Source organism: Boleophthalmus pectinirostris, unplaced genomic scaffold, assembly GCF_026225935.1.
Source record: "Boleophthalmus pectinirostris isolate CB_2022bp ecotype Guang Dong unplaced genomic scaffold, ASM2622593v1 HiC_scaffold_6, whole genome shotgun sequence".
NCBI classification, from domain to species: Eukaryota; Metazoa; Chordata; class Actinopteri; order Gobiiformes; family Gobiidae; genus Boleophthalmus; species Boleophthalmus pectinirostris.
The window spans coordinates 14,079,198-14,099,314 of record NW_026571447.1 but is presented as its reverse complement, the minus strand read 5'-3'; the positions used below and the strand labels follow the sequence as shown (position 1 = coordinate 14,099,314).

General features: G+C 37.9%; 1 protein-coding gene across 1 annotated transcript in view; it reads left to right on the top strand.

Moving 5' to 3' along the window:
- grik3 (glutamate ionotropic receptor kainate type subunit 3) overlaps positions 1-20,117 on the top strand; it is a 191,820-nt gene that overhangs the window by 81,780 nt on the left and 89,923 nt on the right. The window contains exons 2-4 of the mRNA XM_055163536.1: positions 13,434-13,607; positions 14,357-14,614; positions 15,194-15,375. Of these exons, the coding sequence (XP_055019511.1) occupies positions 13,434-13,607; positions 14,357-14,614; positions 15,194-15,375 (614 nt within the window). The remainder of the gene's footprint in view (positions 1-13,433; positions 13,608-14,356; positions 14,615-15,193; positions 15,376-20,117) is intronic.

Sequence of the window (20,117 nt, the reverse complement as noted above, 5' to 3'; positions counted from 1 at the left end):
TTAATACAAAGTTATGATATACATTTAAACCATGTGGAAAAAGTGAGAACGCTGCATTCACATCTGCTTTGCACCGGTCCACTTTTTCTCCCCTTCATTTGAACTGAACTGACAGAGCCTTTACTCTTTTAGCATGCAGCGCAAACACCCCACCATTATAACCACTCAGTCGCAGGGAAAGCAGGTATTTTCATGAGAAGCACGCCCCATCAGCCCCAATCAGGAGAGCGGTGCCCGGTACGATTCCGAGCAGCAGCCTCCCACCCTGACAGATTATCCTTGCCGAATGTTTGGGAATGATAATGAGATCCAAACACCTCAGTAAACCAGGAAGAGGGGGCGGAGACTGCTGAAGGCGGAGTGGAACGGGAATGCGGGCTTGAGCGATGGCTGTGATAAATTGCAGAAGCAGAGGCACTTGAGCATAAAATTAGATCTTACAAATGTGTTGTTACCTGACAGTTGTGTGACAGAGGAGAGATCTCAACATTATAGGGCTGCACGAGGACCACTAATCGTATCAAATAAATAAGAAGGCCTCTCAGCTGTGATGGAGGGCCGATGTGGATACTGAGTTGGAGGAAGAAATAACATAATTAAAAGGGCTTTTTCCCATTATGCTCTCAAACATTAGAAGCCCAAATTCAATTTATATGATAATACATGATGTTCTGGAAAGGCGGCACAGGCTAACACATTTGTTTAATGACTGCAGGCCTCAATGGTACATTTGGAGGAGATTGTCATAATTCTGGGGTGGTCTACTTTATATAAATCTAAAGTGAGATCTGGTGAAGACTCTTAAAACAAACATTGTTCAGTTCAGTAGTTTGACCTGGATTTGCATTTACATTTAAGAATGTATAAAATTAAACAGCAGATGTGGGTATGACTTAAAGGGTCCATATTATGCTATTTTCTGATCTAACTTATAATTTTGTTTTCTCATCAAAAACATACCTGGGGTTGTGTTTTGTTTCATTCACACGCTTTTAACACACAGGCTCTGCATATTTAGGCCGAGTTCTTCAATCAAATGGAAAACACTCTTCCACCTTGTGATGTCATGTGGTAATACAGGAAGTGCTCCACAGGTGTTAAACTCCATACACTTCAGACCTGCAATTGCCAATCTCTACTGAATTAAAGGTAGGCTTGATGCCGTTACAAGGTAGCACAAATCTTTGGAGATGTAGACAGTCTAATAATAAAGGATTATTAAAACATGAATGAATGAACAGAGTGAACGTGAGGTAACAACGTTATAAGAAGCTTACAAGAGTCAGTTTTATGTAATGAAACTGACTCTGGGACTTTTAAAGTTGTGGTATGTTGATACTTGAACTTTTTGAGTGAATTTACCTTGAATTAAATGTGAGCTTCCCTTGAACTAACAACATAAATTTAAAAAAGTAAATACATGTAAAAGTCCAAGTCCACAATTGTATTTCAACTGCTTTCTATTTGCTTAATATATATTGTCAAGTTTACAGCCCATCTTGTATCCTTGCTCTTCCCCCTTCCACAAACAGCTTTTAATGAAACAGTGACATGGCCCATTATTGGCTGTGCAGTAAGTTAAATACATCATTAGGTTGACAAAGAGGTAAATAAATGAGTGTGAATGTTGAAGTGTGGCTAAAATCTAAAATCTGTTCTAATCCAGTAGACTTAAAGGTCCCATACTATGCTAAATTTACTCATTTACTTACTTTATTGATTTTTAAGCCAAACAAAAACATACCTTGAGTTGTTTTTTTTTTTCCTTTTACACATGTTTGAGCTTTGGAAATGCAGACAGACTAATAATGCAGGATTACTCAAAATGCTCTGTTCAACCCTGTGATGTCATGAAGCAGTAGTTTTCATGTTAACATCTATCCTTTACCTTTTGTTCAGTAGCGATTGGCCTGAAATTCTGGTGAAGATGTATGGAGTTTAAAAACACAGTGGATCACTTCCTGTGTTATCACAAGGTGGTAGTATTTTCAGTATGAAAGAAAAGTACAGCCAAAAAAGAAAGAGAAGAGTACAACCTAAATATACAGAGTTTGCGTGTTAAACGCAACTCCAGGTATGTTTTTAATGAAAAAACTACATTCTAACAGATGAGAAAATAGCTTAATATGGCCCCTTTAAGAAGTTGGAGATGCAGAGAGGAGGGCTTTAGAGCAGGAGCATCAGGAGCTACTTTCCAGGATATTAACATTTGTCAAGGTTCAAAGCATTAGGAATGCGATGAACATGCAAATCCATATAGAAAAAAGTTGCATACATAATCTTATTATTACACTCAAAAAATACACAGATAATGCAATAAAGGGAATAGTGATTAAAGGCTCCCTCAGATACTGGTCAATGCCTTGGTCCTCTGAAAATGATTGGTAAGAGTATACAAAATGGTCTAGGTGTAACTGTAGCAATTTTGAGATATTTGTGAAAGAACATTCATTGTAATATTTGATCTAGAGGAGCTTGGAAAAAACACTTAAATTATGCTATGATGAATTAGTTATAATTACACTAAGGAGCAGTGCACATTTGAAGCAATTTGTTGCTATAAGAGTTGCTATAGGCACAGCAATGTGTGCATGTTGTGATAAAAATCAATTGAATAATATTACATTATTATACAACCTATAGCTGATTAGCCTTTCAAACGCAGACTGTTTTTGTTTTTTTTCTTTCATAAACTGGATGGATAGATATGCACTGTACAGTAATGCCAGGCCTATTCATCTATATGTGTTTTATTTATTAATGTATTTATGTATTTATTTATTTATTGTACTTTTTTATTCTATAGAAAACATAAAGAGGTAACAACAAGTGTAGTTGGTACGTGTCTAGATAAGGTCTGTCACTTGGCTTATCTTATTTATTTATTGTTTATTTGAATAGGGACAGATGCACAAACATATATTAACAATTCAGTATCTAATGCATCATATCTGCATCTACATCTATTTATACCAGTTTTCTTATTTTATTGGGATCTCCCGTGTAAGATTCCTGGGGTCCTCTTGCAATAATCATTACACAATAAAAAAAAAAAAAAATGTTACATTTACAATGTTGAGATTAAAAAATTACAGAAATAAAGACAATGGTTGCAGAAACCCCATATGCAGAGGCCCGTGACATCACCCGGATTGGCGGTACCGGGACACCACCCTGGAGCCAGACCTGGGGTTGGTGCTCGACATCGATCTTCTGGTGGCTGGGCCTTCCCCCACAGGACCCGGCTGGGCTCAGCTCGAAGGAGGGAGGATCCATAGGGGGCCGGTGCATGGGGTCTAGGTGGCAGTCGAAGGCGGGGGCCTCGACGACCGGATCTCTGGACATGGAGACTAGCTCTGCACTTGCTCGGAGTGAGTCTCAAGAGTAGTGATTGGGGAATATTTCCATTTTTAAATCTACATAAGTTGTATAAACACATGTATCTTCGCCTGGAGACATTTCACCTGCTCTCCCACAGTAAAAACAGTAGCCTTGCCTCACGCTAGCTCACTGTTTGAAGTACAGACCTACGGGGGGCGCGGTGAGGTGGGCATGGGGGGGGGGCGAGGGTAGGCACAGGGGAGGGGGTGTAACAAACATGGGAAGAGCCGAAGCATGTCCAGGATCAAGCACAGTGCATGTTCCAGCGCGGCCACTGTGCTAACTAATGAGCCAACACGCAGCCTGGCACCTTTAATTAAACAGCAGCGCTCATTTCCTCTGCTGATGCTTATCATTGATTAAACCTAACAGATTTACTGGCCCACTCCCTCGGCTCCAGCGCGTGTGGCAAATATCAGCCCGCCAACTTTCGCCGCGCGACATTGTGTAACAGTGTGATTCCCTGGCGCCGTGGTGATACGCATAATTACGAGAAAAAAAAAAACACAAGCATATTCTTCACCCTCACCAAAATTGGCAGTGTTTTCGTAGCGTTCATGCTAATTTGCGCTAGCTTTGTGCCGGTCATTGTTTGCAAGAGTCATTGTGTAAACCGAGCGGCGCTTCACATCCGCGGGGACGAAGAGCTATTCAGGAATTGCGAATCCCACCACAGGAAGCGAAGACAAAAGAGGAGCTGGATTGTCTCTGATGCTAGCAGTGTAGTCTGGAACACTGGGAATGTTAGAATGCTAAAGGAGGAAGCTGTAGAATTCCCCCATATCAGATAATATTGGTAATTAATAACATGTCCCATTTATTGAATGCAGCTTCATTCTTTGAAATACTGTTCTTGGGTTCAAGAAGCTGCTATAACTTTCTAGTAGTATTAAACCTGTTACGATAATCACTATAACTTATCATTCAATATATGTTTAAATCGAACTATAATGGGGTTCAATATTTATAATCAGATTTGAGCTGTAAATTGAATTATGAACTAAAATTATACAAACCAATTACTCAAGTGTTGTTGAGTCTACTCTTTATTTATAGAGCTTATCAGTATTTATAATATTGTAGATTGAGAATGTTTTTTTGTGAATAATTCTGCCTTGTGGTTTCATTTAAATATTATCTATATTTACTTGAGCAATATAGCTCACTTTAAAAATTTCTTAGCGTGACAGGTTTAGGTATTATGGGGACATACTTTTCTTGGGGGGTGGGGGTTGCGGAGATTCCGTGCACGGAGAAGAAGTGAGGAGAGCGGGGGGGCAGGGGGGTTGCAAATGCGGCACCTGTAGTATTGCAAGGATTCACATGGTTTGGAGGGACGTAGTCAAGACGGGGCCACTTCTTTGTTTGTTGTTGTTTTTTTTAAGAATGACCCCGTGTAATGTTTTACTTGGGGCCCCAGGACACCCTTGCACCGTCACTGGCTAATCCTGTTCATGATGCTTGTTGTTAATTAACTTGAGAATCTTATTTTGTTTTGAATAGTTGTATTGTGGCTTTGATTGTGATTGTCTTTGTCTATTCTATGATGTGTACAGCAGTTTGACCTGCTGTAAATATTTTAAAGATGCATTGTGTAACTTTACTGGTATAAGGCCCGCCATGTGTTTGCCTCCATATGTTATTATTAATGTTATTATTTGGCAGGAATGTTACACAGTATGGCATTAAGCTTACCTGTCTGTGAAAACAAACGGGCAATTCCAGCAAATCAAGTTACAGGTCAGATCTGAGGAGGGTTTTCAAAATTTTCAATGCATTTTGGGAAAATAACATCACCTGTAACTGAATAAATGCAAATTGGAAAGTTACATAGTGCACTTTTAAAGTGGTTTATAAATAAAATCGGTATGGTACGGGCAGAGAAGTGGATTGGGGGGTCTGTTGTCCCGTTACCCTAGATTTCTGCTGACGGGCCTGTGTATGGGTACATGCTTTGTAAATAGAGTTGAAAAATCCATTCTCTTGCAGTTAAAAAATCTTATGTGGCTAATATGGCTAGAGGCTAACCATAATGAACTGGTTTCTCCAGTATCTGGGTAGTATCCACTGCAGTTAGCGAATGAGTTGAACTACCGTGATACATTGCACCACAGAAGCCAATAAAAATAAAATATGTATTTGCTTCTTGACACACAGGTTTGCATTTTGTGAAATATGAAGTTTTATTGGGTCTAGCAGTTGGGTTGTGTTTCTGGCTGTAACTGTAAGTAAGGTCGTATTCAGAGCTAGCAGAAAAGTCTTGTAATTGATCTTGGCTGTGCTTTTTACCCATTTGGACTCTCACAAGGGCAGCGCTGTGGTAACCGTTTTTACCTGTGCTGTAAAAAGAGCAAATACTCAAAGTGACCTTGCCTGATGGAAAGTGTGCATAATACACATTCTGCAGCGCAGACACAAGTCAGCAGGTGGAAAATGGCAAAAAGAACAGCTCTTTGGATATGTTCAAACATTCTCTACGAGCTTGGCATTTTCTGTTAAGTTCATTAAAAAGGGTAGATTAAAAAGATAAAACATTATATATAAGGATGTGTTTAACTTTATGATCACATACAACTTACAGTGGTATGGCTCTCTTAATGGCTGCTCTTTAGTATACAGTTTTATTTTGTTTATTACCTCCGCCAAGGAGGTTATGTTTTTGCCGGCGTTTGTCTGTTTGTTTGTTTGTTTGTCTTTTAGCAACATAACTCAAAAAGTTATGGAAATTTTCAGGATTTGTTGGAAATGTGAAAAGGAAGAACTGATTTCATTTTGGGGGTGATCCGTAAGAAATCCTGGATTCTGGATCACTTTGAAATTTTAGTTAACATTGTGGTAAATGGGGCCAAAAATTTTGTTTCTCAATATCTCGGTTAATTATTGACCAAACCCCATGAAATTTGACTCAGGGATGGACAATGGGATCCTCATTCATATTCCAAAGGCTGATCCAGATCTGATCCAGAAGACTGATTTTATCGCAATTTATATAAAAAATGGGGGTAGTCCTTGGCGGAGGTCTGCGCTCTCTGAGTGCTTTTCTAGTTATATTTTGTTATATAAAAAAGTTTATGTCATTGACCTATTTTGCACCACCTCGAAATGAAACCTATGTATACCTGACAAAAAGGGCTTCAATATACCTATTTAACAAACATTGATTTTGATACATATAGTTGAACGGTCTTGTTATGAGGAGATACCAGACTTTTTAATGAAAGAGAGGGTGTTATGCCTTTATTTTGTTGCTTTCTACCATCTTAGAAAGTTGTTTCAATAATTTAGCAATCTCTCCCGCGCCGTATTCAAACCCTTTTTACTGTTAGCTATAAGATTTTGTCAAATGCTCACTCGAGAAACCTATGTTAAACAGGCTCCCACATGACTATTCTCCATAAATATACAAAAGCATGATACAAAACTGTACACAACAACTTGACAAAGCTGATGCGATGTGCAGTTTCATTGGCAGAATGCATGCTGATTGTGTCGTGATAGAGCTGTGAAGGGGGAGTGACTCAGTGCATTAAAAACCAAAGTGACACTTATGAAACATGGTAATATGTTATTTTTGGTGAATATATGTGTATACATTGGCAGTTAATACCCCATAGAAGTCATCATCACATATATCACACCATATTCTCCCCTTATAACACTATACTAAAACACCTGACAGCACAGACATCTTACCGTCTTCAAAGTTTTCATGTGTGTACTCTTAAACTTTTTAAATGTATATAAAATTGGGTTTCTTATTGATGGCACTGCTCCTTTCGAGGTAGGTTTATGGGTAGTTTAACATTCATCATTACTCATAGAAGTTTCCAGCAATAGCAGTAATTACAGATGGACAGAGGCTCCACTAATCTCCACTAATTTCAATATTTTTAGAGACTTTTTGTGTTGTGGTATTCGTAATCAAAATGTGACAAATTAGAATCTAAATGTGTATGTTTAAAGAAGTGGTGGGCTGCTAGCAAATCCATGGTAGAAATCTAAATCTCAAAATTCAGATGGCTCAGTATAATTTACATTGAACTGAAAATACTGGAACTTTTAAGTTGAAACCTAAAGTTTGCAATATTCCTTTTATGCTTTTCTTGGGCTAATATGCCTTTGGTGGTAGAGAGAGCCTCATTGATTTTATTTCCCCCCCCCCCCTTTTTCTTTGCAGTTAAGCTGTGTGTGTATTCAATTATCTCCTATGAACTGCCATAGTTAAGAGGGGTTGTGCTAACAATTCATCACCCTCTCTTAAAGGTCCTATATTTTGACTATATTGAGATTTGAGTTATGTTAGAATGTTGGTACTTCATCACAAATATACCTGGAATTGTGTTTTGTTTCATTCACACATGTTTGAGTAATCCTTTATTATTAGTCTTTCTACATCTCCAAAGCGCAAAATGCTCTGTTCCACTTTGTGATGTCATGAAGCTGTAGTTTTCAAGTTAACAGCTACCTTTTACCTTTTGTTCAGTAGAGATTGGCAATTCCAGGGCTGAAATTATCCAAATTATTATAGTGTAGGTATATGGAGTTTAAAAACACAGTGGAGCTCTTCTGGTATTACCACATGACATCACAAGGTGGACATTATAGAAAATAAATAAACCCATGTAGCTGATAACAGTTATTTAGAGTCTGATCCACAGCTTTCAAATATAAGCTATAGTTAAGTTACCAATTAGGGCTGATTTATATATTGTTGTGGGACCGTAGAGACTCATTAGACGCTTTTGTGCTTCAGTCTGGTGAAACATACTAATTACAAGCTTTTTGACTCTGGATCCGAACAACATAAGTGAAACATCTTAATCTGGATGAACATGGATTTGGTTATACAAATTTTGAAACCTGCTTTTGGTAACCTTTGTATCCCCTGAGTATTTCACGTTTTCTTACTTAAAGGTGCAATATGTAAATTCTAAAGTGGTTGCATTTCTATTACAGGTGATTTATTAATTCTTATCTGACCATTACTCTGTCTCCATTGACATTACCGAGTTTATTTCCCTACTGTAGAATAATCAAGGCAAAACAATAATATCTCCATGGAGCCAAGCAGGTGGCAGACCCTTGTAATAATATACATTTGGAGAAAACACTTGATAAAACTACACCTCCATTTCCAATAAGGTATTTCGGTTTTGGAACTCCCGCTGCTGTCAGCAACAAGAATGAACAATGTTAAAATAAACAATGTTTATCTGGTGATAGTTTATGGACTTAAAACTGCACAGGAGAGGTTCGGATTTTTAGCTGTGATGCAACAATCCAGCCAAAATTCAAATGGAGCATTCCTGAGTGCCCATAGAAGACAATTTTGGATTAATGGATTAATGAAGCAAAAGACTTAGACAAACTTTATTGGTCCACATGGGAAATTATTTGGACACAGATGTTCACAAATCACAATATATTATAATAACAAAGAGCAACAATATAAATGGTAATAACAGATCCAAAATAAGAGGCAAAAAAATAAAATAAAATCTCTAGGTATGCTTTTAATAAGAGGACCCATTATAACAAGCTCAGAAAATCACACAAATATGTGTCCTTTAAGTCATTTACAACAACATTAGCCTGCTATTTTACTCTCCCCATGACGTACTTGCGGGATGCTATTGTGCTTATGGGCAGAATTTTGTAAAGGGCAAAGCAAATTATCCAGCACATTTGCCTCCCAAGGAGCGACTTTGTCCTGTTTATTAAATTTGCCAGAGTGCTTGTGAGCGATGCACATTTTATCCTCTTAACAGTCAAATTACTATATACTCCAGCAATTACTTAATGTACACTAATGAGATTTCCCTGCAAAATGGAAGGATTCATTTATTTTAATGTGAGGCGTTCCACCGGGTGCTTCATGCATCACGGCCCCTCACAGCATGCGGCAGGGGTGGAGGAGCAGACAGGAGCAGACAGGGAGCAGACAGGAGCAGACAGGAACAGGGGGAGGTCATTCACACAGAGGTACCATGGAGGTGTCGTCATGGGGAGATGTAATCCACGTTTCAAGATGTAGAGAACATTGGGCCACGTGAGCTATTTTAAACCTGGTAGCAGACAGTATTGTGGAGCTTCGGTGAAATAAGGACATGTCTCTCAAGATAAGTAAAGCTGAGTCTATTGCAGCATTAACATCATTTGAAATCTATAAAAAAAATCATGCCATTTCAAATCATCTTGGCATGTTATAGAAAGATTAAGAATTTTCTGGGTGAAAAATGAACATTAAAGCTGCACTGTGCAACTTCGCTGGTAGAAGGTTGGGCTTGTTTCCATGGAGATATTATTGCTTTCCCTACAATGTTCCGTGGTATGACTTTAAACATATTCATCTAGTATTTATTCAATTTGGGTGTTTCTGTTGCTTAAAAATGCCATTATTACTTCTGTGAATAGGGGTGACTCTCCACAGATCTGAATTGTAATGTAACTTTGTCCTGTAACCTGCTTGTCTCTAGTTTTCTTAGTGTGGTGTGGGCAGGCAAACAGCACAGGACTGAAATCTATACACACTTCATGGGGTCTTTTGCTTTGTGAGGACAAAAGTCATGTCCCCATGCGTCAGATCCATCAATATTAGATCAATGCATGGTTTTATAGTCAGGGTTTAAGCAGAGACTGTATAGGGAAGTGGACTAAAGGAGTGTGACCTTACCCATAGCCTTCAGCTCCAGTCAAATGAAGCTCACAAGGCTCGCAGGTATAGGGGCAAATTTGGAGCAGAGTTCCATTTTAAGAATAGGAATTGATTCACGGACAGAATAGCGAAATAAAAATCCCAGGATCATGTACAGCGGGTTAATACAAACATTTTAAAACTAAAATGAGGTGCCGGACAGCAGCACTTACAAAGAGAGGGGTGTCCATGAAGCTCACTTCCTATTTGGAAAGTGGTAGCTAGCATGTTTTCTAGGTCCATATATATGTATACAGTCTATGTTAGTTGGTTAAGGCTGGACAAGGATTAGACTAGATTATCTATCTCCAGGTGCCAAAAAAAGTTTTAAGGTTGTCTGAAAACTCAAGAAAAACAAAACAAAATGTAACACATTTTCATCAGCCTGTGATCAATATCAGCATTCATGATCCTGTTTAGGCTAGACTGACCAGACGTCCCTATTTACCTGGGACAGTCCCAGTTTTGAGCCCTGTGTCCCCTGTCCCAGCAGACTTATCCAAAACCACTGATTTGTCCAGTTTTACACAAGAAATGTCCCAGATGTCCCTATTTTTGACCAATTTGATACCTGCCAACAGTAAAGAGAGGCTTAAATTATAATTATATATAAATATATAATTATTGTTTAGGTCAAATACAGTAAAGCTGCTTAAAAATGACAAAAACTCAAAGAAAATGTGACTATACTGACTCAAATGTTAGTCATGAATGGGCTGACTACAGAACAATTTTCCTTAATTGTTCACTCGTTTCACAATTTTATTATTACCAACCAACCCAAACCAGGGATGTCCAGGTTTTTTATTTTGAAAATCTGCTCAACCTAGTCTAAAGGTTTTTATTTTCAACAAAGGTTAGCGTGTGTGTTGGCTAATGATAGCTAAATGTGACTTAAATTTTTATGTGTGAGAGACTTTTTAAGTGCCCAAATCATCTCACTCATTGTAGTCCCAATTAAGTCAGCTTTTTATGGTCAGATTGTGTTTAAATAAAGATCGGATTAAGTCAGATTTGAGTAAGAGAGCGTCAGACAGAGTAGTGCTTCCAGTTAGCTTCACACCCTCAGAGAATGTTGATAACATCAGCTGCAAAGTGTGAGCTGTTGAAGGTTTTTCTCTACTATTCATACTATACTGTCCAAGTCAAACGTATCCATCTTGATAAACTTGACTTTCTAGTCAACGCCATTTTTGTTTTTCCAATGTTCCTTTTTATCGACAAGAAATTGCTTTTAACTTGTGGTTCAATCTGAAAGTCTCACTTGCTTCAAATTACTATGTCTGAGAAGTAGAATATACTATTAAACTTACGTGTGTAGCAGACAAGAAGAAGAAAAAAAGAAAAAAAAAAACTACAAAAACTACATCTGAAAAACTTTTTTATCACCACCCATTTTCACTAGAAGTCATGCAAGCTTATACGAAAACAGTCCCAGAAGATATAATTAAAAGTTTAAAATGAGAATAAAAATACACGGTTTGTTTTATTTGTGATGTGAAATCTTTTATCTTTTATGGTTTGAAACTCATCCCCACTTTTAAATGGTCTTCCCTAAGTGTACTGACTTGAATACATTCATCTGAGGTAGAATTAACATTACTAACATGCAGTGGTAGAAAGTAACAAAGTACAAAAATAAAAGTACAACACTTATGTACAAATTTGAGGTGTCTGTACTTTACATTAACATGGTTCTGTAACTGAGAAAAGTGTACCGAAATACGAAAACAAAAGCTGGTTTCCATGGATTCAGTAATAGACTTGATTGGAAACACACTTTTAAAGATACATGGCACATTATTTTGAAATGGATGATATTGTGTGATGAGTATGGACAGCTTTCTTATCCTCTTTTCTTTCTTATCGGCTAATATTCCGAGTGCTATTAAGAACAGATCTACAATTTTCTAAAGGGCCGCTGAGTCACACAGGCTTTTGAAGTCTTTCTGATCTACCGATTTATACAACAGTGCTATTATGTGCTTCAACTACAAAACACGGCTGTTTACTGCAATTGTCAAAATAGTGTGGTTTTTCAGCCAATGTTGTAAGGGTAGGCAAGGACAGTTAGGCAAGTTTGTTTGTACTATTAATGAAAAATGTAATAATCTTGTTTCTTGATATCATGGTTAGACAATTTTCAAATGTATTTCTAAGATATTTCTAAGATCATGTTGTCCCCGTGACCCGGCCCCGGATAAGCGGAAGAAAATGAATGGATTACCCAAATGTGTTTTGTAGCTACAGTACAGCTTTGTAAAAATACAAGGTTAATATTATGAGACATGTTTGGATAATAAATAGTCTTACACCAATTTATTCATGGGATATCATCAGAACCAATATCTTGGAAGTCAGAATCTACCAAAATTTTCAATATTGGCACTAATATAAGATGCCAGTGTTGTATCGGTGCAGCCTTTACTTTAAGTATGCTACGGGTATGCTTTAGTTTCCCAGCTCTAGTAAACCATATCTATTTAAAGATTTTACAGAATAATATAACAATAAGTAGTTTTTATAGCCTGAATGTATTGTAATAAATGCAAGATTTACAACACAAGATTTGAAGAGAAAACCCAGAGGTTTTAAGTCACATTATAATGTTATTACCTCGTCAAAACATATCTGGAGTGTTTTGTTTCATTCACATGTTTCAATAATCCTTTATTAGTCTGTGGTAGTAGTGGTAGTTTTCAAGTTAACAGCTGATAACATCTCAAGGTGGATTCTTTCAGTCTGAGAGAAGAACCCAATATGCAGCAAACAAACTCTTGGCATGTTTTTGATGAAGATACAACACTGTAACATAAATCAGAATATTTCCCGAAGTTTGTCCCTCTTTTCCTACAATTGGAGGTGACCACCGTACACATAAACCATAGCTACATACATCTGGCCTTACTTTGATGTTTTTTCTTCGTTGAAAAGATTTTTGCCTTGTGCTGGTCCATTTTGAAAGAACACAAAATACTTTCTTTTGAGTTCACAGACAAAGCAAGTTTTTTTTTTTTTTTCTTTTTTTTTTTTTGTGCGGGCAAGGTGGCAAAATAAAAGGACATCTTAATGGAGAGACAAGAGCTTGAGATCTACTTAAGCTTTGATGGACCACACACTCGGAGGCTACCCCATTATGTCCATACACATCAAAGCTCATATCAGGTCTTTTTGAAAATACACAATGTTGCTTCCGATGTTTGTTGAGCAAATGTGAATCCTTGTGTAACATGTGCACTGCTCCCCTCTCTGCTGCATCCCCTAATATTCCCCAACATTTACTCCTTTGTGATTTTCGGTGTTTCATCTTGACGTGAGATTGAATTTAGTTTCTCTTCCTGTTCGTTTCTCGTTTCAGGGGGAATCTTTGAACAGACGGACGGCCCGGTGTCGCTTGTGAGCGCGGAGGAGCTTGCCTTTAAATTTGCTGTCAATAACATCAACAGAAATAGGACTTTGTTGCCAAACACGACGCTAACGTACGACATACAGAGGATTAATATCTACGACAGTTTTGAGGCATCCAGAAAAGGTAGGCTGATGTTTTGGTGCAGTTTGGATTGATAAAGGTAAAAGGAAAGTTGTATTTTACTTCAGATACACTGAATGTTTTGAATGTCTATGTTAATATATAGGAATTCCCTTGTTTTGGTCAAACATTGCTTTGCAAAAATGACATTAAAGGTGCATTGTGTAGCTTGTCTGATGGAGGGTCCGTCAAATGCTTTTCTTGTTAGAGATGTTATTGCTTTGTCTGGAATGCTTCACAGTATGGTATTAAACCTTTTTATCTTCGTGAAGACCAAACCCAGATCTGATCTGTCGAGTGGCATCTCCGCTCACAATCAGAATGTCTGTTTTTCTAGATATTTTTGAGCTATAAAACCACCTGTAATTGAATAACTGTAAGGTAGAGCTGTGATGTCATACTGTGGAACATTCCAGGCAGAGCAATGACATCCATAGCAACAAGCAAATGACCAACCCCCAACCAAAAATTTACACAGTGCACCTGTAAATTATGTAAATATAATTTCACGTTACCTTCAAAATCAATTTTCTACATGTTAGTGAGAATAAAGAAGATTAGTTCAGCAAAAAATAAGATTTACAGAGCAAGAGCTACATTAAAGCACTGAATTATGAGTTTGTATTGTCAGATTGTTCAGCCCATAATCGAACCCTAACAACAATTCCATATTATTAGTGTATTACACAGTGCGTAACATTTGACTTATATAAGGAAGACCTCCCTCATAACCCCCCCTCTCTCTGGTTCAGCCTGTGACCAGCTGTCTTTAGGTGTGGTAGCCATTTTCGGGCCTTCTCACAGCTCCTCGTCCAACGCCGTGCAGTCCATCTGTAACGCGCTGGAAGTGCCTCACATCCAGGTGCGGTGGAAACATCACCCCATGGACAACAGAGACACCTTCTACGCCAACCTGTACCCAGACTATTCCTCTCTGAGCTACGCCATTCTGGACCTCGTGCAGTTCCTCAAGTGGAAGACGGCCACGGTGGTGTACGATGACAGCACGGGTGAGTCAATGGACACTGCGTCATGTTTCATTAACCTGTCAGATTGAGATGTGCAGCCTTTTGAATGAGGCCCGCACATGATTAGTCTGGAAAGGCTCTCAGTGAAAGTGATGCACAAAGCCCACTGCACATTTTATCAGAAACAAAATAGTTCTTATTTCTGCCAAAATGGGCCGAAATGTGCCTATCATTAAAGTTTGTTTTGGTTTGTTAAGGCTCTTTACTGTTGGCTTCTGCCCAAACCACAGTGGTCCTTTGTATTTTGTGTAATATCGACCAGACCCAGAACTAAACATATACCAGGTCTAAATAGGATTAGAACAGGACCAAAGCACATCTACATCAGAACTAACCTGGGCTCAAACCAAAACCAAACAAGGGTCTTGTAATGGTACCATTGTGTTCAGTCATATATACAATGAGTTTGAGAATAATTTGGAACCTTTTAAAATTGTACAAAATTTTGCTATGTAAGCCCATCTTAATCGACTAGTTTCAGAGGTACCCTGGGAAGTTATAGTTCAATTGTAGAAATAATCTACTTGATAAATATTAGCTCTTGATTCTGTTCTGTCCCAGGCCTAATCCGGCTGCAGGAGCTGATTATGGCCCCTTCGCGCTACAACATCAGACTAAAGATCCGTCAGCTCCCTGTGGACTCTCAGGACGTGAGGCCTCTGCTCAAAGAGATGAAGAGGAGCAGGGAGTTCCGCATCATCTTCGACTGCAGTCACCACATGGCGGCGCAGATCCTCAAACAGGTCAGGATTAAACTCAAATGTTCAATTATGTGGAACAGTTACATTGGTACCATTACTCTATATATATACTTCAGCTTTATGTGCTAATTGTTACAAAAAGGGACTGTTAGTGTTGACTTGTATAGATTTTTTTGTTTTTGTTTGACAGCCCCACCTACCTAGCTACCTACCTATCTATTGAAGCAATTTTTTGTTGACTAAGAGTCAGTAGGCCAGTGCTTTGGGAGAATATTAAGGCAATTATCACTTCAGTCAAATACTGACAGTTTGTATTAAAATACAGTTATTCATTTTTAATGATGAAGGCTCAAAGCATTACTAATAAATAATCATTTATTCATACCGGTGACTGTAGAGAACACGGTTTCTTCTATAATCAAGTGGCCTTACTGTAGTTAGGTGATTTAGATTAGATTCTGTCTATTATGAATGCTACATATTTCACAGAACCCTTGAAGTCCACCCACAGACTCAGTATCTGCAGTTGTAATTACTCCTTGTGATGATGTGTAATATCACATTAGAATATCTGAAGAAGCAGTATATTATTACAGCCAAGGTTGTCAGAGACGGTGCCCTGTTATTACATGAGAAAAAGGCTTTGTGACTCATGTTGTTTTATAGGTAAAAAGAACCTTAGATGCTATGGATATTTTTAGCAGGAAATGACACATACAATTATAAGCAAGGGCTGTAATGTTTATGGAGTACTGTGTTGTGTTGTGTAACATTGCTTCAAATTGTGTTCAGATTGGACATTAACTCTATGCTATCTGATACACTATTATTCTTTACAACCAACCATTTAAGGGAGTCCTTAAATGCTTGTCTCTCTGGACATGTTGCCTGGAATGTCCCACAGAATGGCATTTAAGGTCCTATATTATGCCAAATGTACTCTTGTGAGTATTAAGCCATGTTATAGTGCTGTTCCTCCTCACAAACATACCTGGGGTTGTGTTTTGTTTCATTCACGTTTGAGTAATTTTGTATTATTAGGTTGTCTATGTCTCCAAAGCTCAAAATAGTGTTTTCTGTTTGAGGGGAAAACTCAGCCTTAAATATGCTGGGCGTGTGTGTTAAACATGTGTGAAAGAAACAAAACACAAGTCCAGGTATGTTTTTAATGAGGAACCAGCATTGTATGGGCCCTTTTAAACATATTTATATAAAACGGGCTCATCTTTCCACAGATTTGACCGGTAACTTTGCAAAGAGGCACCCCCTGCTTGTACTGTTTATTTTAATGCCATACCTTGTAATATTTTTGGAAAAATAATAACACATACACACATTAACACATAGGGGCTACAGTAACTCAGTTGATATGTTTGTTCACTGATCTGAAGGTTGATGGCTCTCCACAAAAAAAAATAAATAAATAAATATATAAAAATCCAGCTCCAATAGATGAATGCTCTCTTTGTACCCTTCGGCAAGACACTTAACCCACCTCACCCCTAGTCTCTGTGTACAGTGGTGTATGAATGTGTGTGAATGGGTGAGTGGTTCCTTGATGTAAAGCACTTTGAGTGCCTTGAGGCTGGAAAAGCGCTATATAAAAATATGACCATTCACCATTTAACACCTCCTCAAAGTTAAAATACACTGACAAAATGCAGGTGCCAGTGCTATTTGAGACATTCCATACATTACAAACTCCAGATACCTAGTCACTATGCTTTTCTATGCCATAATCTTACTTATCTTCAGTCTTGATAGCAGGTTCGTATTAAATGCAAGGAGTAGACTGTGGAAATTCAAAAAGTAGCAGCTTTACTTTTGAACTTGTTTTGACAAAGAACCCTAGAGGCTAAATTTACATACATCGCACTTTAAGTAGTTGAATCTCTTGTTTTGGTACATAATGATTGACAGTCAACAAAAACCTGTCAGTGTTTAAATGGGGCTGTGATGCTTGTGTAGGTGTATTGCCGCACTATACATGTCAGAACTGTGCTGGTGGATCCTCTTTTGCCTCTCTGCCTTGTCACTTTGAGTTAAAATGTTTATTAAAGGCAACATCTCCTCCGACTTACTCAAATAACTCAGGGTTAGGGAGTTTTAGGGAGATTTAGGGTGACGCAAATGTGCTCTTGGGCAGGCGGGATAGCAAGCACACAGGGATGGATGGGCTCTGGAGAGGAGGCGGAAGGAGAGGAAATGGAGGTTTTTTTACAAGCTTTTTAAGCAGACGGTTGCTGAACTACAGTGTAAAAATGAGCGTATTGTGTGAGAATATTGTGAGATTTGATTGTTTACTTTTATGACTGCATTACTTTCTCAGAAAATGTGTTATGTAGTGTAGTGTTTCTCCAACTGTGGTATGTGCACCACTGGCAGACTTGGACAGCTAGATTAGATAGATACTTTATTATCCCGAAAGAAATAATTTTTTCAGGCAGGATACAATATGTAACGCAATAGATTTTCGGACTTCCGGTCATTGCGCAATGCATACTGGGAAGGATTTTCTGAAAATGTGAACATCAAACCGCCATGTTTGTTTTCCCACTGGGATGCATCTATTAACAAAGCCAGTCTTTTCTAGTCTTTTGAACCATATCGCTTATGTTTCTGGTTCTGATATCATCATATGTTAGTTTTGGGATTCAGACATCGTAATTGTGTGGTCAACAACCACACAATTGTCCTAACAGCGGAAAATGGCTCAATAAATGGGCTTCGGAAGTTTGCGAACTCCATAAATGCAAAAAGGATCAGATCTGTGTGACTGCAAACCTCCGTTCAAACTGTTTCCCTTCCCAACGGAATTGAAAAATAGTGAAAGGCGAAGACGATGGGCAGTATTGATACACAAGAAGGATGAAAAAGGTAGACTTTCACTGCCTAAATCATCCTGAGTTTGCAGTGAATATTTTGTTTTGCTAATTTCCTAATTTCTTTATATGCATTAAACTATAGAAAAGGTAAAATACTTGATGCTTTTTCATGTAGTTCTTGTTGTTTGTTTGTTTTTTCCACACAAAATGGGAACTCATTATTTTATATTACCTTATCATATATTTCAGAAATATATAAATAATAGTATCTAGGTATTGATTTTTTGTTTATCAACAGCACTAACTAACTATCTACATATTAATGGACTTTATTTGTTTTCTTGATTAATAGTCAGTGGGGCAGTGCATTGCTTGAATATTTAGATTACAACTATTCCGCCAAGCTAATAAATTATTCAAATGTGTTAAAATTTCATTTTCAGTGTACATTTTTCGCCCCAAAGCACATAGTGTACCCCAAATTCATTTCCAGCCAATTTTCCAATACAGCCAAAGCTTTGAATAGCCCATTTGCGTGGACATGTCCAAAAGTAGCTGTGCGTTGGCCTTCACATTCATGTTTCATCGTATTTACATAACCTTGGCTTTTTGAAACGACAGATGGTACAATTAAACAGGAAGCAGAGACGCCATGGGAACCCGCTGCCTTTGAATGTAGCCTGAGTGAAACAAGTGGCAGTAATGGAGTGCTCCGATATGAGGCACAGATTAGCCCGCTCTGTGATTGAAGGCTCTGCTCTGCTAGGAGAGAGAGAGAAAAAAACACGCCTAGAGCCATTCCAAACCATTTAAATGCAAAGAAAAGCAAAGAGGGCTGGGGCTACACTCCAGACCTGTAACGCATATGGTAGAGAAGTCACACAAACACAGTTAGCAAAATTCCCAAATAAACAACAAGGGTATCGGTCTGAGGGAAGAGACTACATGAAAATGTGGCTAACCTGTGTTGTGTAAGGAATGGTCTGTTTTTTTTATAATACTGTTTATTTGCAATGTTTCCTGATTTGCTAATGTTTTAAATGTGATTTTATTGTAAAAGTTCAGCACTACAATGGATAAGGCTCCCATTAAAATAATAAAGTGTGAGGGTATGAGAATAAAGTTTTAACGTTATAATTTTGACATTTAGATTCTAAGTTTATGATAATTTTTAAGTCAAAGCCAGGAAAAAAGTAAGCTTTTACAGGAATAAAGTTGTAATATTCGAGAATCAAGTCATAGTCCAACCAAGATGTAATTTTACCACAAAATAAAGTCAAGAAGACATCAAATTGAATGCAGAAGACCAACTTTAGTCACGGCCAGATACAAATGGTGCTTGGATGAGTTAAAAGGTTACGCAATAGTTTACAATGTAAATTATGACCTTTTAACATGACTTGTTTAAAGAGGAGTATTATGCAAAACCAAGCTAAATAGTAGCTTTCGAACATGTTATAAAATTGGTCCCTTATTAATCTCTCCCATGCCATATTCAAACCATCCTGTACAAACCAGTACACTACAACTTCACAAACCTGCTGCGATGTTCAGTAGTTTCATTAGACGGATGCACACCGATTGTAAAGTGACAGCGTTCTGAAGGGGGAGTGACTTAGAGTGGAAAACAAAGGAACTCAGAATATACAAAATATGTTAATATGTTGTTTTGGGCAAATTTAGCATTTACAAAACAATAAAAGGGAACACGGTGATCTAAATATTTAATGTACTGCATACCCCATTGAAGTCAGATACGCCACCCTCGCTTTAAAGGTGCTTTGTGTATTTCTTCTGGTGGAGGGTCCGTCAAAACCTTTTCTCCATGGAAATGTTAGTGCTTTGTCTGGAATGTTTCACAGTATTACAGCTTTTTATCTTCATGGAGACCAAACCAGACCAAGTTACAGGTCAGATCTGCTGAGAGGAGAATGCCTGTTTTAGTTATTTTTGAGCATT